This window comes from Oryza brachyantha, chromosome 3, assembly GCF_000231095.2.
Source record: "Oryza brachyantha chromosome 3, ObraRS2, whole genome shotgun sequence".
Classification (NCBI taxonomy): Eukaryota; Viridiplantae; Streptophyta; class Magnoliopsida; order Poales; family Poaceae; genus Oryza; species Oryza brachyantha.
This window is the reverse complement of record NC_023165.2, coordinates 15,415,056-15,441,448: the sequence shown is the minus strand read 5'-3', so window position 1 is coordinate 15,441,448 and position 26,393 is coordinate 15,415,056. Positions and strand designations below refer to the sequence as shown.

Sequence of the window (26,393 nt, the reverse complement as noted above, 5' to 3'; positions counted from 1 at the left end):
TAACGAACTAAGAATCAGGCTAGGCACGGCTCGTTATAAAGCTCGAGCTGGCTCGTGAGCCATGCATAAAAAGTTAACCTAAATAATTTTTTAATAGGTTATACAAGCAAATTTTTATTTTAAACATGCAAATCATATGAAATTGTATTTAAATATTAAAGTTTGAACCAACAAATCACATGGTGAACCTATGAAGTACTAAACACATGCATTCCAGGGTGAAATCAATGAACACCGGTGAATCTTGTGTCTTTGGTCTAGCTCGTTAGGCTCGCGAGCAGCTAACGAGCCAGCTCGAGCTGGCTCGTTATCTCTAACGAGCTAAAATGCTAGCTCGGCTCGTTAGAAAAATAAAATGAGCCGAGCCGAGTTTGTCACGAGTCGAGTGAGCTAACGAGCTACAAGATTTTTGTTACCCCTAATCACCACAGCAAAGGGCTTTGCTGCTACTCGGCGCATATATATCCCACACACAAGGCAAGTTGAGAGATCTGGTCTGCACGGACAGAGCTAAAAGAGGTCATAGAGGATAAGAGCGACGACACAAACATCAGGTACAAGTAAATTCCACTTGCAATGCATGTCTCCTTGACCCAGCACCGTGTGTTGGACGGGGTGACTGTTTGAGTTTTTTTTATGAAAAAAAAACAAAGTATATATTTGTAATAAAAATAATTTAGGAATAAAATTTTTATATAGTCAAGGCTCGAAAATAAACTTAAAAAAAAACCTAAAATTAACTTTAAATTTAAAGTTAAAAATTTTAATTTTAATTTATAAGTATAAGCATAAGCACTTGACGAGGCATATATTCTTACGTATTCGTGCCTACTTGATCGAGGGATGTCGCTCGTACGATTCTCATACATATTCTTACGTATTCTTGTGTTTTTTAGGCCTAGAAATCTAGTCCACCGAGAGAGGGCCCACGGAATTTATGTTGAGTTAGGTCCATGAACAATAATACAAGTTAATGATAGTTAAGTTGAACTTTTGAACATTTAAGTTGAGATTTTTAAAATTTGAGTTGAACGTTTTGAAAATTGACTTGATAGTTTTTTTTTGAAAGGAGGGCAAAAGCTTTGCCAGTTTTAAATTTGTTGTTGAAAGTTTTGAACTTGGGGTGGTTGAAACTTCTAGATTGTGAGTTGAAGTTTCAAATTTGAATCGAATGTTTTAAAATTTCAGTAATAGCTTACTCGAATTTTCAAATCTATTCAGAATAATTCAAAAGGCAAAAGTCATGCATGATAGATCAATTAGTTAGCCCATGATGTCCCCTTACGGTGGGAGGAAAGCATTGTGTGCTTCAGCATCACAGCATGGAGGCACAGGCACGGTGCTTAAACCTGAAACAGTGTCCGAGCTCAAAGCGATCGCTTGTGCACCCATTAGCTGCCTTGTTGATCGAGGGTCAACATTATATGTCGTTGCACACTAATCCTAGGTAGAAACATCGTGTTATGCACGGCAGAATATACTAGGAAGATATAATTGAAAAAACATCATATATAATACTATGCTACTCCTTATGTTTCATAATATAAGATATTTGACTATTTGTCTTATTCCAAAAATTATGAAAATATTATTTATTTTGCTTGTGACTTACTTTATTATCAAAAAAATTTTAAGCACGACTTGTCATTTTTTATATTTGTACTAAATTTTTAAATAAGACGAATGGTCAAATATTACAACCAAAAAAGTCAAACATCTTACATTATGAAACAGAGACAGTAGTATTTTATTATCCTCAGCAATTGAGGAATTAGACCAGTCTTAATTGAGGTTTCATGAGGTGTCATGCACGTTAATTAAGTGACACATCAGAAAAAAATATTTACATGAAACTATAAGAAGAGAGAAGAAATTAGTTTTATGACAATGAAATATTTGAGCACTGTTACCAAGTCCTCGATAACACAGTAAAACTCGTATCGAGAGACTTTGGGCGTTTCATGCAATCAACTACTACCTACATGTAATTAAATTTTCAATACTAATTATATATTTTATTTCGCTTTAAAACTGGTACAATGAAACATTGTATTGTGAGTAACTATTTCCTGCATCGTTTCATTAACTTAGCTGTTTGAGAAACTTTAGAGTAAAACTAGACATTGACACTGGCATTGGTGTGTCATTTTTGCAATTTTTGGGTTCGGGGTTCCTGAGGTTGAGGCCCAAATAAATTGGCCCAAAATTCAAGTTGGGCTTTTCTCCTCCTGCGCGACGCGAGAGAGGAGAGGAGAGGCGAGGCAGCCATGGCGAAGGCATCTCAGGCGCACACCGCACGCCCCGCCTCCCTCCGCTCCTCCTCCTCCTCCCGCGCCGCCACCGGATCCTCCTCCTCCTCCATCCCGAGGCCGCCGCTCCCCTCCGCCGGATCCTCCTCCTCCTTCATCCCCAGGCCGCCGCTCCCCTCCGCCGGCGGCTCCTCCTCCTCCATCCCCAGGCCGCCGCTCCCCTTCGCCGGATCCTCCTCCTCCTTCATCGCCAGGACGCCGCTCCCCTCCGCCGGCGGCTCCTCCTCCATCCCCAGGCCGCCGCTCCCCTCCGCCGGATCCTCCTCCTCCTCCATCCCCAGGCCGCCCCTCCCCTCCGCCGGCGGCTCCCGCGACGTCCCCTCCAACAACTCCAAGGTAACAAACCTCGCCGCCCTCCGCCACCTCCTCGATCGCCGACCGATGAGCCTTCTACTCACCCTGTGTGTGCCTCGTCGTCGACCACCAGGGGGTCTCCATGAGGCTGGACGACGACCTCGCGATGCTCTTCGAGCTCCCCGACCCCGCTGACTCCTTCTCCTCCACCCTCGTCTCCTTCGCTCTGGACGACGCCGTCACCGCTTCCGCCGACTTCGCTCACACCCAGGTGACCTGCCATGTCCTTGGGTTGTGCAAATGTTCACGCTGGGGTTTTGTTTGGGGTTTATGGAATGGGGAGTTAAAACTTCGATTCTATTCGTGTGTGATAAGAGTTTTTCTGCTCCATATCACTTCAGTCAGATTCATTTTGCCTCTCCAAGTTTTGTTGAGAATTTTGGATGCATATCATCTATATTCCTGATTGCATTTGGGCTTTTCTTTTTTTACGTTTGCTTAGATTTCGTTAATTTGGAGATTATTTGATCTCTTCTTCTACTGTTTCTGTTTCAAAATTCACACCAAGTTGTTCGCTATGCGTCTACGAATTTGCAATTGAAGGGGGTTCGATTCGGCTGTGTAGGTTACTGCCGGCGAGACTACCGAGATGGTCGAGGTCGAGGAGGAGGACGAGGAGGAGCCCCTCCCGGACCAGAACAAGCTCGCCCTCCCCGAACTGCAGGGCGGCCACGGCCTCAGCCCCCGTTCCAAGCGCCTCGTCTCCGCGGTCCTCGCGGACCTCGCCGCCGGGCTCAACCCCACGGCCACCACCCTCCGCCTCCGCCGCGCCGCCTTCTGGGGGAGGGTGCGCGTGGCGATCCTCGCCGTGACGATCGCCACCGTGGCCGCCATCGATCTCATCCTCGCCATTGCCCTCTTCTCCCACCGCCGCGGCAGATACCACTACGACGGCGTGCCGCCTCCTACTTGACTACCATTGTTGATTCACCGCACATTTTGTTGCCTTATATGTATATAGGTATATAGCCTTTGCACATTTTGTTTGCCTATTGAGCAGGTGACTGATTTTCTACACTTTGTCAGTCGATGCATCCCGCACCGTCGGATGATGCCATCCATCCAACTTGCGTTGATGACTAGCTAAAGTGTGAACACTGATATACGTGTCTCACATTTTGGATATTTAGACTTTAGCATTTTGGACTGCGCCTATTCTATCTAGGCTCTCATTTTGGTCTTTTTGATATGGGCCAAATGTATGGATATTAAATTCTAATGTGGACCAATGATTATGTTAACAAATTCAGATCTGTTGATTATGTTAACAAATTCAGATCTGTGGTTTGTAGTTGGACTTGGTAGTGCATCTTTTAAATGTTTGTACTAGAATTTTTTGTGCCTAAAATTTTGATCTATTAGGTTGCTTCAGTTATTATATTTTTACAGGTCAGACTGTATGTGCGTTATAGATGTCATCGGTATTTATGCATTTTTTTGGGCTTAATGTGTGGGCGATGTTTGTATCTTCATTTGCTCTCTCAAGCAACGGAAGTAAACACCACGTGAGTATGTAGAACTACTAAAAGGCCTTGTTTAGTTCTCAAAATATTTTTTCAAAAACATCATATTAAATCTTTAGACATTTAAATAAAACATTAAACATATATAAATCAAAAAACATAGATAAAATTTGTCCTGAGGTTTTCAGCCGGAATCTGAAATTTAATTTGTTTTGTAATTAGACTACGTTTAATACTTTAAATATGTATTCGAAAACTTGATGTGATGTTTTTGTAAAATTTTTTTGCAAACTTACCTAAAATAGAGCAGCATCATAGAAAATGGGTAACACAACGCAGAACCCTGACCCAGTATAACACACGAATCTTGATGTTTGATTGACGGTCAGCAAATCGACTAACGTACAAGCAAAAAGTCAGGCGCCTGCAGAATAGCAAAGGGTATTGGGAAGTATCAAAGTCATTTAACCGTGAGACCGACAAGATGGCTTAGAGCAAATTTTATAAGAGATACTACTAGAACTCATCTCCAATTTTGTTGAGGTAACCAACTCATTAATTAAGAGATGATAAATACAACACATTATCTCTGTATTACATTAAATACACTAATTTCAATCATTCATTAACCAATATACTCTTTTTTTCTCATTTTTTATTGAAGATTGTGTAGAGGGCTACCTCTCTTGTAGGAGTGGCTCATTTCCTCACTCTCCTCTTCTCTGTTTCATCTTAACATTTAATTATACATGACATCCTGATGTTTGAGGTTTGCGTTAAGAGGCTACTAGTTTTTTGCTCTTACATTTTAAATCGGCGGGAGTCAACGGTGTACTGCAATTAGCATGCTGTTTCAGTATATTCATAAATAGTAAAAATATCATCCAACCGCCAGATAACAAATTTTCTCATTGTCTCACTTCCACCAATATACTCCCTGCACGGTTTGGTTTGAGAAATGAGACGACGACAAATTAACCACCTTTTTTCCAGTTGCATGCACAAAGAAGAAAAAACAGAAATCATTCCACCAAATATATGTGGGTATACACAGTGCTATGTACGATAGTATTTTGCCGTCGATCTTATTATCAGTATTATTGTTAGTAGAACAATATCGACCATGAATCTATAGCTGTCCCACAAGTAAAAAAAATGTTCTTCTACTACTAATTAATATGCTATTATAATCAGATATGATTTATTAAATTAGAGAAAATAAACAATCTAGATTAACTCTACTATCGGTAAACAACATCGTAAAACATCTCAGATAAATACATAGGATGATTACATGCTTCGGCTGCCGCAGCAACTCGATCAACATATCCGCCTGCCCAAAAATTAAACATCCAAAATATAATCATTAAAAAGTAACTAATTGGATGAAAAGATAATCTAATTAAAAAATATGTTTTTCTATATGACAACATCTTATTCAAAAATTTTATTTAAATATATAAAATTACAGTCATACTTAAAGTTTCTATAAAAATAAATCGAATTATAACAAAATAATTAATAATTATATAATTTTTAATAAGATAAATGGTTAAACATAAATATAAAAGTTAAAAAGTTAACAGCGCATTAAACATTACATATTTTCCATAAGAACCTAGCTTTGTGGATTTTAGCTTTCCATTTAATCAACCAATCGCCTGACTATAAAACAATGATAGCACATACAAAGACGATTGTTAGCTGACTCTCTCCATTACCATATAACAAAAGACAATGATATGGAGGAAATTGAAAGGAGTAAAAAGAAAAATGGTTGTTATGCATGTCAATGGCTTCGGGTTGACTTTTAGCATTTATTTAAACAAATTTCATTGCATGGAGTAGATAATAAGGAAATAATAGTAATAAAAAATATATTTTATTGTATTAATAAATAAATCATACATAACTCTATCTTTGCACATATGCCTATAAAATGAGTTAGCAACATCTTTGTACATACGCCTATAATATAAAATGAGTTAGTGTTGCTAATGTGGATAAAAGAAGAGTCCATCGTAGGCTTTAGTTTTGAATGATAAATATGCAACAACGATAAAGCACAGTTGATGAGAGTCACATGTTCTACTCTTGAAGGTAACTTTCGTTTCCAGCCTGTTAACCTGGTGCCAAATTTACTGTGTCAATTAAGGACTGAACATCAACCTTCCTAATTTCGTTGTGTATCCTAGTATAGAGGTAATTAAGCCAAGATATTTGCATGGGAAGGTATGTTATCTCTCTTGGGGGACAAATTCAATTATGCCATGCATGCAGCTCGATATCTTCACACCTGAAAGCGAAAATAAGAAAAAGAGCAGTTGGCAGTGGCACATTCTATGCTGAAAGCGAAACCTTTTCTGAAGAGTAACGAGACATCCATTCGAGTTGTTCAGGAAGGGGACAGCATATAGATAAGAAAATGCAGCCAACACTAGTATGCTTAATTCGATTGCCTTTTTTGTGGTTGTTGTTGTGTTACTCCTATGGCATTTTTTTTATGCCGGTATTGATCTTGTGAGCCATTTGACCCAAATTCAACTCCCGTCTTTTTGAAAAATATTGATGTGTCTCTTCCCCAATCGTCTTTCTTTTTCTATTACTTAGCCAGATCGATCCATACATACGGTCTACAGAGAAAACAAAGGGGATGTCGGCCTGTTGTTTTCGGCAGATAGACATAGCTAATTAGTTGCACGTAAAACCAGAAATATGATTAATATATAATTAATTGGATATTAATTATTAAAAATTAAAAAAAATGATTTTAAAAAATAAAATTCTATACGGAGGTTTTTATTGTTTAACAATTTAAGAAAAATGCTAATGGAAAATAAGGCATAAGCCTACCCCATAAATAGCCGAAAAGAACGTTGCCTACAAGAGGATATTTTGATGACCCTGAAATAGTCGTTGGCGAAAAGGTCATTACCAGGATGAAATGACCTCTTGGGCGGGCAATTTGGTCTTAATAATCAGCAACATGCATGCCTATCTAACTAGCTAGGGGGGCAAACAGAGCCATTAAACTAACTCGCTTTCATGGACCGGCCGGGAGCAATACCACCTTGACTCCAGCTGGTTCGTGGTAAAAAGACGACGAGCTGAGTTTTGCTATCTGAAGACCTTGTCTTAACAGGAGTCAATAAGAACTAGGCTGGGCTGCTTACAGGTGTAATTATTGCTTCTCGCGTATGTTGACCGGCACCCTTTTCCCTTGAGTCAGAACCAGGATAATCCAGATGACAACCAAATATGAAAAACTAGACGATACCCGTGTGTTGCTGTGAGAAAACTGTATGATAATATAGTACATATGAATTTTTTAAAAAAATTATTACCTACTATACTTTTTTTCATATGTTTATATATTTTTGTGCTTTTATCAATTATCCGTAGGCTATAAATGGCTGAATTATACGGTGTGTTTTTAGGGAAAAAATGCAATTTACACTCTTGATAAATCATCCAAAGGCTTAAAACAATTGAGATGATCTAAAGGATGCAATTTACACCCTTAATGTATAATCCTAAAGCTAATATAGCTTAATTTACATACTTGATGTATCATTCTAAAGCTAAAAACAATTTAAATGATGCGACTTAATTTACATCTTTGATGTATCAACCTATGGCTAAAAACAATTGATGTGATGTAAGAGAATGATATTAACTTTACCGTTGTAAAGTAGGATATACGGACTTAATTTGGATTAGTGTTACGAAAACGGATGACTCGCTGACGGTAGGAAAATAGTGACGTGCGTAGCAATGATACGGGTATCAATGATTCAGACATAATTAAGTTTTTTAGAACTAAACTTACTACTATTTAGCATGGAATAGTAGCCTTCAGACGTCATGATTCTTTTCGTGGCTGATCAAACTAATGATGATATAAATACATTCATTTTATAAAACGTTATACATTTAAGTATGTCCAAAACAAATAGTAATATCCATGCATACATATATTAAGGCAAAATTTGCTACAGTGCATCGAAAAACATGTAATTAGTCGGTGGACACCATAAAATCACGAATTTACTGTAGAGAAAAAAAATATGGTAATTAGCCGGTAGACACTCCGGTCATTATTTTATTAATTTCAGAGCCAAAAGTTTTAAAAATTACAAGATTGCCCTCAGTGGCCAACCTGTTATGTCGGCTGGGTCCGGTCGAACCAGATCCAATCCATCTTGGTGCCGCACCACACTCGAACCTAACCTACAGGGCGACTGAGCAAACGGCGGCGACAGCGACCACCCAGCTGCAGCGACCTGGCAACCGAGGGCAATCTCGTTATTTTTAAAACTTTTAGCTCCGAAATTAATAAAATACTAGCTGAAGTATCTACCAACTAATTACCATATTTTTTGGTGCCCTGCAGCAAATTCGTGATCTTACGGTGTCTACCGGCTAATTACACGTTTTTTCGATGCTCTGTAGCAAATTTTGCCATATATTAATATAAACATTAAATTTTTGTATAATTTCAATTAATCGTCCATATTCCGAATAATCATTTGATGGCACCTTTTCCAACTGACACCCGTTTTCCACGACATTGATTTGAATATACGAACACCACCTGTAACGGCACATTCCAAAGTATAGTATAGGACTGGCTCTTTCTGATTCATATCAAGAGCCTTATCTTTTCGTCGATGCTTTTATTTATAAACCAAAATTTATTTTTTCTTATCAAATTTAGAATTAATTTTAGAATTTTTCATCATAGTTTATTTTTTAACTTTTGTTTATAGATCACTAAAACATGTATATAAAAATTTATTCATTAATTATTTTTTGTAAGAAAATATGTTGTTTGTTTTTTAAAAAAGCTAAACGATTACCCTATATCGATAAGAATTCATCTTATAATAATAATAATAATAATAATAATAATAATAATAATAAGTATAAAGATATAATCAGCTATGATATATAATTATGGACCTAAGTATATACAGTGCATGTGCACTAATTAGTTTTAACCAACTACCAATCTAAGAGTCTCATCAATTCTTTTCTGCTTATGCTTATAAGATAAAATTTAAATTTTTAACCTTAAATTTAAATTTACAGTTGATTTTGATTTTTTTAACCTTAAATTTTTAATCTTGACTTTTAGATAGTTAAGAACACGTATATAAATATTTTTTTCACCAATTATTTTTAGTTGAAATATGCCATTTACTGCCCCCAAACAAATACCGAAAATAGCATGTATCATTTCCCCTTTGCGGCCGCACGTTTTGGTGTGTGCAGTGCCAAACTTGTCACATTTGCATTCAAATAAAGTAGTTTTTTCCGTGGCAGCAACTACATATTATCATATATAAATAATTTATATGTAAGTTAGCATCTAAACATATATATACTTCTTTAGTGTGGCAGTAAATCTGTCATCCACCAACTATATTATATATTGTCTTATCAACTACTTCCTTATGCATATAAAATATTTTAAAACAACCCTATATGTTGGTTCTATTTTTCATCTCAAAAATACAAGTCTCGAACAATACTAATAATATGTGTATCATTCATATTTCTCCATAGCAATACACGGGTATTTAGATACATCTACAACATACATAAACTACATCTAGAATCATGGAAAAATATCCCCCTCCACTTAAAATCTGCCAAGTCATACGAAAATACGTAAGGGACAAAACAAAACAAGCGGTACGTTAAAATAGCCAAATCAATATACATCGTCTTACTTCCAAGGGCCATGTTCTCTGCCTTCAGATTTACTAGATCCATTAAATTATTAAAATTTATTATTGTTCTTAACTTCTATTTTATAGAATTACTTATGTTACTTCTAGTATCATAAAATGTCACTTCTATTCATTTAGCAAGTTACTTTTTAAAAAAACCAATAATATGGGACTTCCTTAAATTAGAAAAACACAACCTATGGACCTACACAGACCCTTATTTTAACACGTATCTAATTTGTTTCTAATCCTATACAAAGTTTTTTTTCCTGTTTCAGTAAATTACTTTATATATATATATATATAAATATATAATATGAAAGTATTTTAATATTGTACTTATTTTTGATATATTTTGAGTGGAGTATAATGGTAAAAATAGATCTTAAACATACATGTCCTCAAAGCTTAAAAAATAGACAAGTACACGCATACGAGCATTGCTATTTGGATTAATCACGCTAACACTCTCATCTTTTCGCTTCTGTTTCTACTTATTAGCGAAAATTTAAATTTTTAACCTTAAATTTAGAGTTAATTATAGAGTTTTTTATCATAATTTATTTTTCAGCATTAGCTTTTAGATCGCTAAGAACACATATATAATTTTTTTATTCATAAATCATTTTTCATCTACAAATACGTTGTTTTTTTAAAAAAAAATAACTGTACATACATACAGTCAGAGAGCCTGATCAGCGGGTGGAGAGCAAATCGGACTAACGCGCGCATAAGATTTTACCTATAATTTATGCACCAAAATATTTTTTCCTTAATCTCCTTTCTTTTTTGTCAATCCCATGAAACCAAATATCCTTTAATAAATACTAAAAATCAATTCTAAATCTTTATCCTGCATATATTTTTTTTCTTTTATCCCTTTTCTGTTTCATATCATCATGTTTGCTTATATAATAATAGAAAATTTTAGCTAATAAATATTTTTATACATGCCCAGGGGCAGAATAATATGTTGGCTCTTTCTCCTGTCCTCTCGGATCGTCCTCTTTGTACGTAATAACTTTGCAACTTCTAGATAGGACTCTTTTCAATCCTACTTGAAAGTCATTTTAGAAGGCCTACCAATTATATATGCAAGTCATTTTAGATTTATGCACAGGAATTACGAAAACAACTCAAATAATTTTGTTGCCTTATATGTATATTGCATTGGAAATTAAGTATCAAAGTCATTTAACCGTGAGACAGACAAGACGGGTTAGAGCAAATTTTATAAGAGAGATAGATGTCTCTGATTTTATTCACGTAAGCAACTTTTTAATCAAGAGATGATAAATACAACACATTACCTCTATATTACTTCGATTCATTAGCCCATATACTCTTTCTTTCTCCTTTTCTATTGAAGATTGTGTACAGGCCGGCTACCTCTTGCAGGACGAGTGGATCATTTCCTCGTTATTCTCCTCCGCTCCATCTTGAGATTTGATATTTGCGTTAAGAGGCTAATAGTTCTTTGCTCTTACATTTTTAATCGGCAGGAGTAAACGGTGTACTGCGATTGGCATGCCGTTCCAGTATATTCGTAAATAGTAAAAATATCAGTCGACCGCCAGATAACAAATTTTCTCATTTGTCTCGATTCCACCAACATACTCGCTGGACGGTTTGGTTTCACAAACGAGAGACGATGAATTGACCACCTTTTTTCTAGAAAAAACAGAAATCATTCCACCAAATATACGTCGGTATATACAGTGCTATGTAGGGATAGTATTCTGCCATCGATATTGTCATAAGTATTATTGTTAGTAGAACGGTATCGATCATGGATCTATAGTTCTTCCACCAGTAAAAAAAATATAAATGAAGAATTTATATTAGCTCTGCCACCGTTAAATAACGTTCGTAAAGCATCTCAAATAAATATATAGGATGATTACATGCTTTATTAGCCATGCATGCGCATGATTTGATTCCAATATATCCCGTTCGGCCGTTCCTCTCCGGCCGATACTAGAGAGAAACATAACCACGTAGGGTGGCTGCCTGTTACACCGGAGCTGGACAAGAAAAGAAGCCGCAACTAAACTGAAGAGACACGCAGCCCAGGTGAACTCATTCCTCTCTCTCAAAAAATAATAAAAATAATAATAATAATATACACTCAATGGCTCAACTCAACCGGAGTATGTACACAACCGACCGACGAGCGCGGCCGCAGGCTCGTCGTCTGCCGCAGCAACGCGATCAACACCTCTGCCTGCGCAAAAATAATAATTAAACATCCAAAATAGTAATCAACAAAAAAAGTAATTAATTGGATCAAAAGAAAATATAATAAACAAATATTACTAAACATTAGTACATACTTTGGCTCTGAGCTTGGGGCGCGCGGAGGACTGGGAGAGCGCGACGAGCGGCGGGATGGCGCCCTCGCGCGCGACCATGGTGCGGTAGGCGGAGCTGTCCTCCGCGCACACGTGGAGGAGGCACAGCGTCGCCATCTCCTTCTGCCGCGGGCTGCCGCTCTCCACCATCTCCACCAGCACGGGGACGCCGCCCTCCGCCACGGCCGCCGCGCGCCCCTCCGCGCCGCCCACCAGCGCGTGCAGCACGCACGCCGCCTTGTCCACCATCCCGCGCTCCGGGTCGGCCATCAGCTCCAGCAGCGCGCGCACGGCGCCGGCCTCCACCGCGCGGGCCCGGTTCTCGCGCGCCGCCGCGCCGCTGCACAGCGCGTACAGCGCCGTCGCCGCGTCCTTCTTCCCCCGCGCGCCGCCGGACTCCAGGAGCGAGACCAGCACCGGCACGGCGCCGGCGCGTCCGATGGCCGCCGCCGCGGAGCCGTCGAGCTGCGCCAGGCGGAGCAGCGCGCAGGCCGCGTTCTCGCGCGCCGCCGGGGAGGCGGCCGACTTGAGCGCGCGCACCAGCGGGCCGACCGCGCCGGCGTCCACGACGGCCGCCCTGTTCTCCTCGCACAGCGACAGGTTGAGCAGCGCGGTGACGGCGTGCTCCTGCAGCAGCGGGTCGGCGCGCGACAGCAGCGCCACCAGCGGCGGCAGGGCCCCCGCGGCCACGATCCGGACGCGGTTGTCCTGGCTGTGCTTGGCCAGCAGCCGGATCTCCATGGCGGCGCCGCGGAGGTCGTCCAGCGACGACGCGGGCGACGCGAGCTCTTCCACCAGCGCCGCGATTGCGCCGTCCGTGGCCCCGGCAGCGTACGACAGCAGCAGGCGATGTATCTCCTCGCTCAACACGGCGTCGTCGGAGCAGGTGGAGTCGCGGCTGTCACTCCGGCGAGGGGAGGCGGACGCGTGGGACTCCATGTCCGATCGGGTGACGTTGGTGCAGTCAGCAGTGGGTGCTGGGGTGTCATGACTGATCTGACGGGGGAGGGCCGGGTATTTGTAGAGGTTTTACGGGAAGAGTAATAAAGTAGGTGGCTTCGTGGAGGCACACGTGAGGTGAGGGCAGCGAGCGGCCTTGGTGCGCCACGTGTGGTGGGCGGGTTCACTGGCTGTAGCTGGCGCTTCGCCTTGGCTTTGGCTGGATGGCCATGGACTGCGTCCATCCGTGTGTGTGTGTGTGGGGGGGGGGGGGGGGGGGGGGGGGGGGTGGGGGTGGGAGATTAGGTCGTTCCTCGTTCGGTCGTGTAGCGAAACCTGCCTGGAGCCTGCCGGCGGCGTGGAGGACGCTGCCACGATGGTGCTGCCTTGCCACGTTAGAGCAACTTCAACAGCTTCCTAAATTTCGTTTCCCCAAGTTTAAAATATTGAACTTGCCAAAATCAGAATTAGTTTTCAAAACCGTTGGTAGTTGAAGGAGATTGTATCCAGCTTCTTGTGGCCGTCGCATACCTCGCATCTATCCCGCGCTGCCGGCTGCGCCCCCCGAACCATCACGTCGCATCGCGCACCCCACACCAGCCACACCAACCCTGATCTATCCCGCGGCGTGCCACAAGAAGCTCTTTCATGTATGCAGCTGTCAATGCTGTTCTAGCCCATGCAAATTATGAGATGATGGGATGACCTAAATTCCACGACGCAACACAACATTATCCTTGGACCAAAGCCTGTTCTCTTATACCAATTATCAGCAAAACACACACGGTGGAAACTACAAACTCTGAATTTTGCCTTACTGCTACAGTAACCTGACGAACAGAGGTTCAGAGTTCAACAACAGAGTGCGTAAGAAGCAGAGTTTGGGTGCGGCATCGGCCGGCGAGGGCGGCGAGGCGCGCGTACACTTGGGGCGTGGCGGCGGCACGGGGCCTCGGGGCGACACCGGGCTGCCGCGGGCGCGTGCGCGCGGGGCCAGGCCACGGCGCCAGGCGGCTAGCGGCGGGCGAGCGGGCGCTAGGGCGCAGCGGGCGGGAATAGGGCGCGGCGTGCGGGAACGGTCCTCGGCAGCAGCGGGACGGCAGGCGACGGCAGCGGCGGAACACCGATCGGCGGCGGCGGCGGCAGAACACCGGTCGACGGCGGCGACTCCGGAATATTGAAGACGGGAACGCGACGAGGGCGACGTGCAGACTCCAGAGAAAAGGAAAACATCGCACCGTGAATTTTCCATGCGGAGGCGCAAGAGAAAACCAGCGTCGTACTTTCCTAGATGCCAAATGAAACCCGGACTCCCATATATGCACGCAAACGAGAGGATATGGCAAATTGCTAAAATTTAGGAACCCGGATGGCAAACTGTTGAAGACAGTTTTTTACACTTTGCCAAAAAAACGGAGATGGCAAGTTAGGATAGAAAGCTGTTGAAGTTGCTCTTAGTAACTTATTAATAATATTAGAGGACGCTATACTACTTCGTCGTATGTATAGCGGCGTTGTCAAGAATAATAGCATGCTATATATACCAGCTGATGAGTATATACGAAGAATAGAGATATAAAGGAAACAAATAAAAAAACTGAGCTGGTTCTGTACAAACATTAAATACATGCGAGAACATTAAAATTAGCGGAAGCAGTTTATAGTTGGTATTATAGTTACGGATGGATACAGATGGCTGCTACGTATTACTCCCTCCGTTTCATAACGTAATATGTTTGACTTTTTTATTTGTAATGTATCATTTATTTTGCTTGTGACTTACTTTGTTATTAAAAGAACTTTAAGCATGACTTGTTATGTTTTATATTTATACTAAATTTTTAAATAAGACAAACGGTCAAATATTACAACAAAAAAGTCAAACATCTTACGTTATGAAACAGAGATAGTATTAAACTTGCTCTAATATGTTAGTGGGTGGATCTTCCTCGTTGTGTAGCTATTCGGTACGTAAGTCAAACACTCCTCGTAAATCTAACTCTGTCCATGCGTGTCTACATTTAAAGGTGTAAATTAAAACTTATTAACAAGAAAACTAAGCAGATGTAATGTGAGCCTAAAAATTGTAATCATGTGTTTTTCTTACTTAGGAGTATTTTGGACCTATGTTGTCATATTCGAAAAAGTTTTACCCTAGTTTTTACATATAGGTATAGTGATGTGGGTGCGGTATTAACTTTGATGTTCCAGATTTGATTCTCTTCCAGGTCATAGTATTTAAACCTATTGAATTAACCCATAGAGTGGTTGTATAAGTGGTTTTCAACATGTGGACTATGACAAGAACCATGGCATGGCAATGAAGAGTGTTAAGTACTTTTCTTTTAATAATTATAACAACTTGGAAAATAAGTACATTGAAGCTAATATATAATTCTTGGAATTATTGATCAATGAGAGAATGCATCAATTAGATCGACTTAGGCCAGATGGACTAGCATGTGTCACGTAAGAAATAGCACCTACCACATAAGCAATATTCCGCCACTTCATCGTTCATGTCGTCAAAACTACTTATAATACCACCTATAAGTTATTTGAATTGATTTGAATACTTTAGGAGATAGAATGCTCGATTTCATACTTTAGGGGTTTGTGGATCAATCCCAATTCTTTGGGGGTTAAGTAGAATCTTTTTCTTTGTTTTACATTTTTATGTGCATATGACAACGACAACCATAAATACAAATGCATACCTGAGGGATACAAAGACATTGAACCCATAACCCCTATATCTATGTTTAGTAGTCTGTAGTCTAGACACTGGGTTGCACAATTTATTATTTTCGTATATATTCCTATCATGTACACAAAGAAACTTTATCTTTGATGTGTAGCTCACCAAAAAGGCCATTAAGTAGTATATTATATAACCATTCACCTTTCTTGGCCATAGGACTTTGATGAGCTAGAATTTCATAAGAGTATAATTCACAAATAAAAAAATTGCACTCTAGAGGAGGCCTTCATCCTATGTGTGGATTCCAAGTTAATTGTATGTCACGCGTTGTCTTCTAATTTGGCAAATACAATGTGCTAACTACCCTGTTTTTGGCATAGCCATTGCGGAAATACCATTTATAGGTTGGGCTTCAATAAAATGACACTATTAACTTATGCAACCAGCAGATGTATCATTTTCTTTCTTTTTTGGATTTTTGGGACGAAAATGCCCCTGGCTCTATTTCTCTTTGTTTCTTCTCTCCTCTTACCGATTCTCAATCCTCAAAGCCACCAACGGTCGCCTCCCCATCACCATCCCCTCCCCGCCGCCCCTCGAGCGTCTCCCCTCGCCCCCACGCCCATCTCTGCTTAGCCTGCTGCATGCTTACCCACTGCCCCTCCGTGTGTCACCACCGCTGGCCACTAGCAGGTCGAGATTGTCCAACGCTGTGGGCGGTCCACCATGAGGTCTGCTGCTTGCGACAGATTCCCCTACTCCCTCTACCGTAAAAGTACTGGCGCATGTACACCTCCAAGCTGAAGCACTTCGACCTCAATGAGGCTTCAGGCCTGAACACTATGCTCCGATCGCGCCGGCTCGCTGGCACCAACAACTTCCTCCTCAGCGCCTTCCCAGCGACGACGACGACGTCAACGTCCATCGGGAAACGATACACCTCCTTCCTCATCAAGGAGACTGGCTAGAGCAGATGGGCCACACCATGTTTTTTGAGGTGTCGCTCGAGCAGTAGTGGTGGGAGCCCGTGCATGGCGACAGCTTCAGGAAGCTGGACGGCAAGAGGGTGCTCATCGACGGGAGCATCAAGCGGAAGCAGGAGGCCTCTAGCTACGAACGCCACGACGATGGGTACAAGGTACGTGTGGAGCCAAGGGCATTTCTGTCCCATAATGGTATACCCGCTGGTTGCACAGGTTAACAATGGTATTTTATTGAATCGATGGTATTTCAGTGAAATAACATGTTAAGAGTGATAGATATACAATTTTCTCGTCTCAATACTTAAGAACTAGGTACCACTCTATCTTATGCTAAGATGTATTGGAATAAATTAAATCATTATGTTCTTACATATTTGACAAGTTGAACAATTTAAACTCTAATAATCAATAACAAAAGATAATGCAAATTAACGACATAAGCATGGTATTACTAGACTTATCATAAAATAGTATGCAAGTCTTTCTATTTAAGATAGTTTGTTTTTGTAGATAGTATTTATCAAAATAGTATATTGATGATCTTGTCAGTGTAAAGTGCTTACACTTGTGGATAGAGAGAATAACTAAAGAGATGCATTTTTTATAATAACCAAATTTATAATAACTCTGTTAGCCAAGTCAAAATATACTTCATCCATTTCAAAATTGTAAGACGTATTTTGTTTTATTAGGATAAAGCTTTGACAAACGATTACGCTAGTAGAACAAATTTTTGTAAGCAGATAAAACACCAGATAGTGTAATCCTGTCTAGTTGGGTATTACAGTTCAACATCTGCCAAAACACTTGAAGAGCTTCTTTACCTCTCCCTTTGTGCGAAGACCAATGATCATTGTATTCCACGATACCAAATCCTTGACAGTTTCCCTCCTGAAGATTTTCTTGGCATGTTTCAAGGAAGCTAATTTGCAGTACATGTCAACAAGTGCGTAAACTACATCTACGATACACGAACTTGTGAGGAGGGTGTAATCTAGTGCAACAACTCATAAAATGCTCATTTCAACACAATAACTTGTATGGTGTGTGTAAACCATGAGTAAATGTGCATGTGTACATAATAGTTTGCATCTGTAAGAGCTTTCTCTCGGGCAAGGAACATCTCATTATCAATCTGTTGCTGCCTTTTGGAGCTGTCCTTTTCCATGAGGATCTTGCTCACCTGTGCGGCTGTGCATTCTTCTCTGCTTAAGACAGTGCGATCTTCTTCGGGTATATATAATAATGACTTAACCTTTGAACTGGGCAGTTCAAACTCTAAATAAGCAGCAATCCAAAGAAATAGATATAACAATTTACATATAAACTATAAAATTTGGCGGATATATATCTGCACAAAACGATGGTGGAAAGGTAGATCCACTTGCCTGGTCTGTTTGAAGTGTAACCTGTATTGGCTCAAATTGGGTTATCCAAAGCAGCTTCGGATGAAAACCTAGTAGCAGAGTTTCAAATTAGTGAAAGATTCAAACAAAGAAGGGGGGAAAGGAAAACAGCAATTAGGACACCTGGTGGAGTGATTGTCTCCAAAAGAGCACCTTCTCTCCAGTATACCCCAACATGGTCCTTCAGGAACTTGATGTAAAATGCTTCATGGTGCTGAAAATGAAATCTTCAAATGTACCAATGGAAGAGCTAATCAACAAAAGAGTTGAACAGTATTGCTCATACTAGAGATAACGTATCCACTGTGCAGATAGAGCTTTCCAGGTTGCTACATCAACCAATATACTTAGGACATAGTGAGCACTAGGACTAATTAATTTCCTATGTGGGCAATACAAAACACCCAACCAAGCAATCATACAAATGAAATAAACATTATCAACCAAAAGTGATTGTTTGGAAAATTAGTAAAAGGTCGTAATTGCAATTATTTTAAGGTGTTTCATAGATGTCAATCGCAAGTTTGGTATTTGGGTAGTGACTACTGCTGAATTGTTTCAAACTCCACCATATTCAACAGGCAGAAAGGAATGCTAACTAAATGTGACATGTTCACCTCATCATCCCTTCTCTTATTACTTGGAGGTCACAAAATCACCATATTCAAAAGGCAGAAAGGAATGCTAACTAAATGTGACATGTTCACCTCATCATCCCTTCTCTTATTACTTGGAGGTCACAAAATCACATGTAACATAAGTTTCATCTATCTTACTACTCTAAAAGCACAGTCGTCTGTCCTCCCTTTCCCCTCGCATGTAGTTCTCTCCCACCCCGAGAAAACCGAAAATTCATGCTCCCACCATAAGAAAATCGAAAATCCAAATGACCACAATAAAAATGAAAAAAAAATCAATTGCTTCCCCACGTGCAGGCCACCACGTTCACAAGAAAATCAGAACAAATAAAAACTTTTGTTTTTTCCTTGATCTAATCCATTGGGTTCATTCCCAATGGACCCATAAACAATCAATATCATATTATAACTTAATGTCCCGTTGCAAAGAACGAGTAACTTACTAGTAGACCAAAAGCTATGGCCCCAAATCGTCTACATATTCTTCTCCACTAAAGTCTGCAGTATATGGATTTAAAAATTATACTCCCTCCATGTTTTTTTATATGACGACGTTGACTTTTATGTTTATGTTTGACCATTTGTCTTATTTTAAAAACTATATAATTATTAACTATTTTGTTATAATTTGATTTAATATTATGTGAACTTTAAGTATGACTTATAATTTTGCATATTTGGATAACCAATGCATGTTTCCCCCACTTTACCAAACTCCAACGTAATAATTGCCCAACAAATGAAGTGTTTGTGTGACAAATGAGGGTAGCTACAAATTAAGTCTTTATGGGACAGAGGGTAGTAGCAACTATGGTTGGCTAATATGAACAGTTACTAAAATTAAGTAGCAAACTGTTTTCAAATTGGAAAACAGATAGTATTATTCTACAGAAAGAACTCTTCGAGACATGCATCTAGAGCAAGTTTATGCGAACTGGGTTTCTGTACATTGCATTCTACGGGGTGTTTAGACTATTAATAAATCTGAGAAAGAAGGAAAGAAAGCATCTAAAAAGTACGCTGTATAGAACATGGGCTTTGAACAAGACTTGGGGGATGGAAGATGATGCTACCTGCCACAGAAGAAAAAGATGACAGAGATGGGAAAACCAGTAACATTCCTGCATGTGGTTTATGTAGCAGTAACAAATTTTCCTGTTAAGCTGTTGTAAAGGGATGCTTTCGGTGGACAAACCACTCCAAACACATAAACTGATTGACCAATAATTTCTAAGAGTCAATCCAACTGAAACCAGGGTTCTTCTTAATTCTTCTCTCATGCATCATACTCCTCATTTCTGCAGATTTAACCCAATCCCCTTGAGCAGCAAGCCCACTGGACAGTTGCACATACAAGCTAGGATGTGATGATTCCATCTCCATCAGCTTCTTCACCAACTTCTGCATCACGGCCTCATTGCCCAGAGCTTTGCACCCACCAATAACAGTTGTCCAGCTTATTGCATCAGCTTTAAAGGGCATTTTCTCAATGAATTCAACTGCTTCTTCCAGCTGACCCGCACGTACTAAGAGGTCAGTCACACATGCGTAATGCTCAGCTGATGGACTCACACTGAAGTCTGCATCCATCCGCTGAAACCAAGTTAGGCCCTCTCTCACAAGTCCAGAGTGGCAGCATGCAGAAAGGACACCAATAAATGTTCGTTCACTTGGCTTTATACCCTTAGTTTTCATCAACTCCAAGAGTTCCAATGCTTCATGTCCATACCCATTGGAAGCATAACCACTCAGCATTGAGTTCCATAAGACCTCATCTAGCTTATCGATTTCAGCAAAAATCCTGCACCCATTTGCTAGGCTTCCACATTTGCAATACAAATCAATGAGTGAAGACGCAACAACATGGTCAGCTTGCAGACCAAGAACAGTGGCTAGAGAAAAAATCTGCTCTCCAAAATTAATAGAGCAAATGCTGCTCGATGCACTCAGAGCACTGGCTATAGCAACCTTGTCAAGCCGCAAACCAAACCGATGCATCTCACAGAATAGCCCAAGTGCATCAGTGGCATGCCCATTCTGGCTCAACCCAACAACCATAGAATTCCATGAGATCAAACTCTTGTTAGTGATCATATCAAAAACTCTTCTTGCTTCTTCTATCCGCCCACAGTTTGAGTAAACAGTGATCATTGAATTGAGCACTATGGTATCATGAAACCTAAGCTCTCTAAAAGCTCTGCAAGCCTCCTCCCAGAGGCCACATTTTGAGTAGAAGTCGATGAGTGCACTTGCTACTATCAGGTCATTGACTGCTCCACTTTTTAGACCATACCCATGAATCTGCTGCCCATGATTCACCATGCCTGAAAAACCACATACATTAAAAATGCTGGAATAACTTGAAGAATCGGGTGACACATTTGATCGCATCATCCTTACAACAAAAGCAAAAGCATCATTTCCACAGCAGGCAAATGCACAGCCACTGATAAGAGAATTCCACAATACAATACTAGGCTTCTCCTTTTTGTCAAAAATTTGCAGTGCCTCATCCAATTGTCCAAAAGAAGCATAGCCATATATGAGTGCAGAAAGTGAGAACTCATCAACCTGTGTTAAACCATTAAGGACGCACCGGGCAGAATCCAAATCCCCACATTTACAATACATGTCGACCAATGCGCAACTCAATACCAAATCGAGTTCAATCCTGGAGACCACCATCCGAGCATGAGCCTGCCTGCCAAAATTGTACTTCATCCTATCAGCACAAGCACCAACAACCGTTGCAAGCACAAATGGGTCATTCCATGGTGAGGTGGCCTCTGCACCATTGCAATGCAGACTAACCTTCCTGATCAGATCAAATGCCTCATCCACCCGGCCACATCGGACATACCTATGCAAAACAGCATTGCAAGCCACAGCATCCTTGATGGGCATTTGAATCAGCAGAGACCGAGCCATGTCAAGATCACCTGTGGATACCATGCCAGTTATGATTGTATTCCATGAGAAGGTGTTCTTCTCAGGCATAGATCGGAAGATATTGAGTGCTGCATGGCGGTCTCCAGAGTTAAGGTGGGCTGCGATAACAGAGTTGTAGGAAAAGCAGTTCTTGATGGGCATTTCATTGAACAGGTGGTGTGCATCATGGCAGTAGAGCGGGGAGCAGCGTGCATACATGAGGAGCAAGGAGTTAGAGGGCGGCAGGGATGACGGGACATGGCCAGACTTGAGAAGGAGCTGATGCAGTTGCTGACCGGCCACAGCACTGCAGGAGCGGAGGAGTTGGATACAGCTGCGGACATCTATCGCCACAGCCATTTAAAAACTGAACAGGACAGGAGGCCCTGGAAGCAAACTGTGAAGCTGCTGTGCTGCACTCACTGCATCACCATATCATTAGCTACTGGCCACCACCACTGAACTCCTTATCAAGAACTTAGCTGCAGTGGCAGAAGCAAGTCAAAACATTAGTTAAGGTGGAGCCTCATAGTGGGGAAAAGTATAAATGTATAATCCCCTGCTCTCCAACCCCTATACCAACAGTGTCCTACACACAAGGAAAAATGGAAAGCAATTGATGTATGTCCAGAAAGGCACAAACTATATCCAAATCACATTAAGAAAGCATGTTGGCACTGATTGGGGAATTGCAAGTCCTAAAGTATTAGGAATTTCACATATTAGAGTCCAATGCCCACATTCCATTTGAAAAGAAAAGTACTCCCTACTTTCCATATTATCAGACATTTTCCAACTTGTTAAAAGTTTGACCAACTTTACAGCCAACACAGAACAAATATACTAAAAAAATATATTCAACGGTGGATTTAATGGAACTAATTTTGCGTTCTAGATGTTGCTACTTTTTTCCTACAAAATTGGTCACATGAAAAAGTTTGAATTAGGGAAAATTCAAATGTCTTATAATATGGAACAGAAGGACTAAGTTCATACCTGATAACTCATTATTTTGTTCTGATAGTATTCCTAGGTTTCGAGTCACCATGAAAAAGAAAGTAATCACATAGCTTTGATTAGTTTTTCATGTTTATAACATCAACTTACCAAATGCCAAATTCACTGCCCACATTTCATCTTAATATTAGAGATTGAGAACGTTTAGGAGAATACAGACATAGAGCCCTATGGCTACTGGGAGTTTCAGTTAGTAAAAGAAGCAGGAGCAGGCCAGGATTGGGAGGTTGTATAGTCAAAATATAAAGAGGCCAAACAAAATTTACAGCCAAAAGCCTTCTATTCGGCATGTATAATATCACATAGTACTAAAATTGAGCATAATTTCATATATTCATAGAATTTAATCATAAACCGAAATTATTTATAACACATAGGACTAGAGCACTAATTGACAATTTTTCAACATATCAAAGTGTCTTATCATTAGCCAAGTAAAATGTTACAGGAAGGCAAAAAAATCAGCATAGGTACAGCACTAAACCTTGTCATTAGTCAAGTAAAATATTACAAGAAGTCAATTGGTTCTGTCTTGTATTTGAATTTATAAGCTTCATACACAAGAAATTCCTGAATCTCCTAAACAAAAATGGCCACTAAATCACTTCCAAGTTAGTGAATATATTATGGAACTAGTATCGCATAGTAAGCGCCATATAAAGGAGGCTGGCAGTCAATTTAAAGGAAGAATAATGCTCACAGGAGAGGATGTCTGTGTGGATAGGAAGAAATCAGATAATTGAGAGGCAGACTGATGAAGTGGATGGAACTTGGGACACTTGATACTAATTCATTTTGCGGCTTAATTCATAATGAATATGAATCATATTAACAGAGTCTGGTTCCTAACACTTTAATCTCCACAGATATGGATAATATTTTAAGTTTACAGAGGAGGAGCTAACAAATGCAACCTAACGTATCACTTAATGAATTTCAAACAATGCAATACATCTTTTTGGAATTCCTGATGTTTGCTTGTATGGTACTCTGAAATTCTGAATCTTGTCATTATCAACCATAAGGTCAAGACAAGGTAACTTGATTCATGCCTTATGAAGAATAATCACAGAACAGCTGATGACAACCTGATATCTCACTGTTACTTGGCTCTTCTTGTGTATACATAAATTCAACATGCCTAGGAACATATCTATGTTGCATCATGTCCCAAGACAACAGATCTAACATTGAATATGTAGCTTCTCTACCATGATGCAATATTTGTACAGAAGTAAACACATGGATTTGATTCTTGATAGAGATCCAACTACATTCCTCAACTTCCTTTGTTCCTTGATGTTCCATTGACCTCCACATTCTGGCCATGCTTTCCCACTTACATCTGGTGCCATAAGATCGAGCAAGAACAACATATGGTAGCGAGGATTGAGGCTTCAGTTTCATCAGCTTTTCTGCAATAATTTCTGCCATGCCAAAGTCCTTTTTGACCAACGAGGCCCCGAGAATATTGGATAAAGCATCAACAATACACTTTTGCATCTTGCTCTCGACAAAATCTACTGCCTCTCTAAGCAGTCCTGCACGGCTTAACATGTCAACAACACATGTGTGATGCTCCACGCCAGGAACAATATGGTATTTGTTTTCAAAAAGGACGATTTTTATTAATTCTTTCACCAGACCTTCCAAGCTACAGGCAGATAAAACACCAGAAAGTGTAATCCTGTCTGGTTGGATATTATAGTTCAACATCTGCCGAAACACTTGAAGAGCTTCTTTACCTCTCCCATTGTGTGAAAGACCAATGATCATTGTATTCCACAATACCAAATCCTTGACACTTACCCTCTTGAAGATTTTCTTGGCATGTTTCAAGGAAGCTAATTTGCAGTACATGTCAACAAGTGCAGTGGCAATGATTAAATCATCTTCAAGCCCAAGTTTAAAAATCAAGGCGTGAATTTGAGTGCCTTGTTCCACCAAACCAAAACACGAACTCCATCTCAGGACACTCGCAAAAGTAAACCCAGTTGGGAGAACACTATTTTGCAGTGCTGTTGCAAAAAGGCCCAGAGCTTGTTCCATTAATCCTCTCCTTGCATAGCCTGATATCATTGCATTACAAGTTTCAGAGTCCCATGTTGCCATTCCTTCAAAAAGCCAAACAGCATCAGCAAGTCTGTCAGATGCACATAATAGGCTAATAGCAGCACTACAAATGAGAGAATTTGTAAGATGACCCATTTTGACACAATGGGCCAACAATTGGTCACCCTTAGAGAAATCGTCAGCATCTATGCACGCGCTAAGCACTATGGACAAACTGCAGTCATCAACAAAGAACCCATGGCTCCTAATCAACTGGAAACAGTCAAACACCCAATTGCACTGGCCATCATCCCTGTAAACTGACATGATAGAATTCCAAGAAACAATATCATGTCCACTCATACTCCAAAACACCTGCACTGCATGTTCCATGAGGCCAACACGCCGATACATATTGATGAGTGCATTGCTGACTACAGAATTCTGATGTGTGAAATGGTTGCGGACAGCAGCTGCATGAACCTGTAACCCATGGCGACCAACCCGAACAGCTGACAAAACAATGGAGAAGGTGAAGCCGCTAAGCCTGACGCCTGCCTCCAACATTGCTGGAACGAGGCTTAAAGCCTCAACGGAGCGCCCACCATCGATGTAGCCCAACATCATGGAGTTGTAGGCAACTGCATCCTTGTCAGGCATTTCGTCAAACAGCCTGCGCGCAGCAAGGAGGTCACGGGACTTGAGCGTCGCGCTGAGGAGGATATTGCGGGAGAATATGTTGGCCTCCGGCGCGTGGCGTAGCATGGCGACGGCAGACGGGGCAGCGCCGAGGCGAGAGTAGGCCGCCGCGAGGCAATTGGCAAGGAAGACTGGCCGGAACAGGCGGGAGGACTTGAGTAGGCGAGCATGGAGCGCAGCGGCAGCGCTGACGGAAACGCAGCCGGCAAGGAGCGCGGAGAGGGTGGAGACGGTGGGAACTGGTGGTCGAGGCATGGTGGCGGAACGACTGGTGCCGCCATTGCCGACTCGGCGACGCTCCGACGGGGTTCGCTTGAGGACTGGGCTTGATAAAAATTAAAACGATTTTATAGTTCTGCTCCTCTTCATCTATTAAATCAAAACAAATTTCTAATTGACCAATTGACAAGAAACTAAGAAAGGAAAGGGGTAAAAATTGAGAATAGAAAAAATTACTTGCCTTTGGATTTGCTGGATTTGTTGCCTTGCTGGCCTTCACCCTTCACTCCTTGTCTCCTTCAGCCTGCGAAGAGCCAAACCGTGGCGGCCTGGCGGCGGCGCCACCGCCGGCAAGCACTGCGACCCCGCGCCCGCGCCCCCTCCGCCTCGGCCTCGCGCGGTCGCGGGCTCCCCCAGCCAGGCTGCCGGCGCTGGCCAGCTGGCGCAGTGGCGCGCTGCACTGCTGCAGCGCTGGCCGTCCGCCGCCCTCCGCCAGGAGCAGGACTGGAGTCTGGGGAGAGCGAGAGGGAGATTGGAGGAGGCGGTGATCGGTGAGAGAGGCTGTTGGCTAGGGTTTGGCTGTTGCCTCTGGGCTATTG

General features: G+C 41.2%; 4 protein-coding genes across 5 annotated transcripts; 1 reads left to right on the top strand and 3 right to left on the bottom strand.

The window, feature by feature from the left end:
- Window positions 1–2,603: 2,603 nt before the first annotated feature.
- Window positions 2,604–4,000, top strand: LOC107303883. The gene is made up of 3 exons (XM_015835164.1): window positions 2,604–2,645; window positions 2,737–2,874; window positions 3,229–4,000. The coding sequence occupies exons 2-3, from the start codon at window positions 2,746–2,748 to the stop codon at window positions 3,574–3,576; spliced, it is 477 nt and encodes a 158-aa protein (XP_015690650.1). The 5' UTR covers window positions 2,604–2,645; window positions 2,737–2,745; the 3' UTR covers window positions 3,577–4,000.
- Window positions 4,001–11,713: 7,713 nt separating this feature from the next.
- Window positions 11,714–13,186, bottom strand: LOC121053972 (U-box domain-containing protein 4-like). The gene is made up of 2 exons (XM_040522708.1): window positions 12,195–13,186; window positions 11,714–12,085 (listed from the first exon to the last, which is right to left on the bottom strand). The coding sequence occupies exons 1-2, from the start codon at window positions 13,149–13,151 to the stop codon at window positions 11,990–11,992; spliced, it is 1,053 nt and encodes a 350-aa protein (XP_040378642.1). The 5' UTR covers window positions 13,152–13,186; the 3' UTR covers window positions 11,714–11,989.
- Window positions 13,187–18,218: 5,032 nt separating this feature from the next.
- On the bottom strand, window positions 18,219–22,353 carry LOC102703664 (putative pentatricopeptide repeat-containing protein At1g77010, mitochondrial). Of its 2 annotated transcripts, none has more exons than XM_015834214.2 (3): window positions 19,953–22,353; window positions 18,365–18,468; window positions 18,219–18,291 (listed from the first exon to the last, which is right to left on the bottom strand). In XM_015834214.2, the coding sequence occupies exon 1, from the start codon at window positions 22,165–22,167 to the stop codon at window positions 20,110–20,112; it is 2,058 nt and encodes a 685-aa protein (XP_015689700.1). In that variant the 5' UTR covers window positions 22,168–22,353; the 3' UTR covers window positions 18,219–18,291; window positions 18,365–18,468; window positions 19,953–20,109. The 2 variants fall into 2 exon arrangements, with proteins under 2 accessions (XP_015689700.1, XP_015689701.1); XM_015834215.2 differs by having other exon boundaries at window positions 18,365–18,455.
- Window positions 22,354–23,610: 1,257 nt separating this feature from the next.
- LOC102704319 (pentatricopeptide repeat-containing protein At1g43980, mitochondrial-like) lies at window positions 23,611–25,941 on the bottom strand. Its single transcript, XM_015834778.2, has one exon. The coding sequence runs from the start codon at window positions 25,828–25,830 to the stop codon at window positions 23,878–23,880; it is 1,953 nt and encodes a 650-aa protein (XP_015690264.1). The 5' UTR covers window positions 25,831–25,941; the 3' UTR covers window positions 23,611–23,877.
- Between the last annotated feature and the right edge of the window lie 452 nt (window positions 25,942–26,393).

Coding starts and splice junctions, on each gene's coding strand:
- LOC121053972 (XM_040522708.1), bottom strand. CDS start 13,151: ATGGAGTCCCACGCGTCCGCCTCCCCTCGCCGGAGTGACAGCCGCGAC. Junction 12,086..12,194: donor GCCCCAAGCTCAGAGCCAAA/GTATGTACTAAT, acceptor ATTTTTGCGCAG/GCAGAGGTGTTGATCGCGTT.
- LOC107303883 (XM_015835164.1), top strand. CDS start 2,746: ATGAGGCTGGACGACGACCTCGCGATGCTCTTCGAGCTCCCCGACCCC. Junction 2,875..3,228: donor CCGACTTCGCTCACACCCAG/GTGACCTGCCAT, acceptor TCGGCTGTGTAG/GTTACTGCCGGCGAGACTAC.
- LOC102703664 (XM_015834214.2), bottom strand. CDS start 22,167: ATGGCTGTGGCGATAGATGTCCGCAGCTGTATCCAACTCCTCCGCTCC.
- LOC102704319 (XM_015834778.2), bottom strand. CDS start 25,830: ATGCCTCGACCACCAGTTCCCACCGTCTCCACCCTCTCCGCGCTCCTT.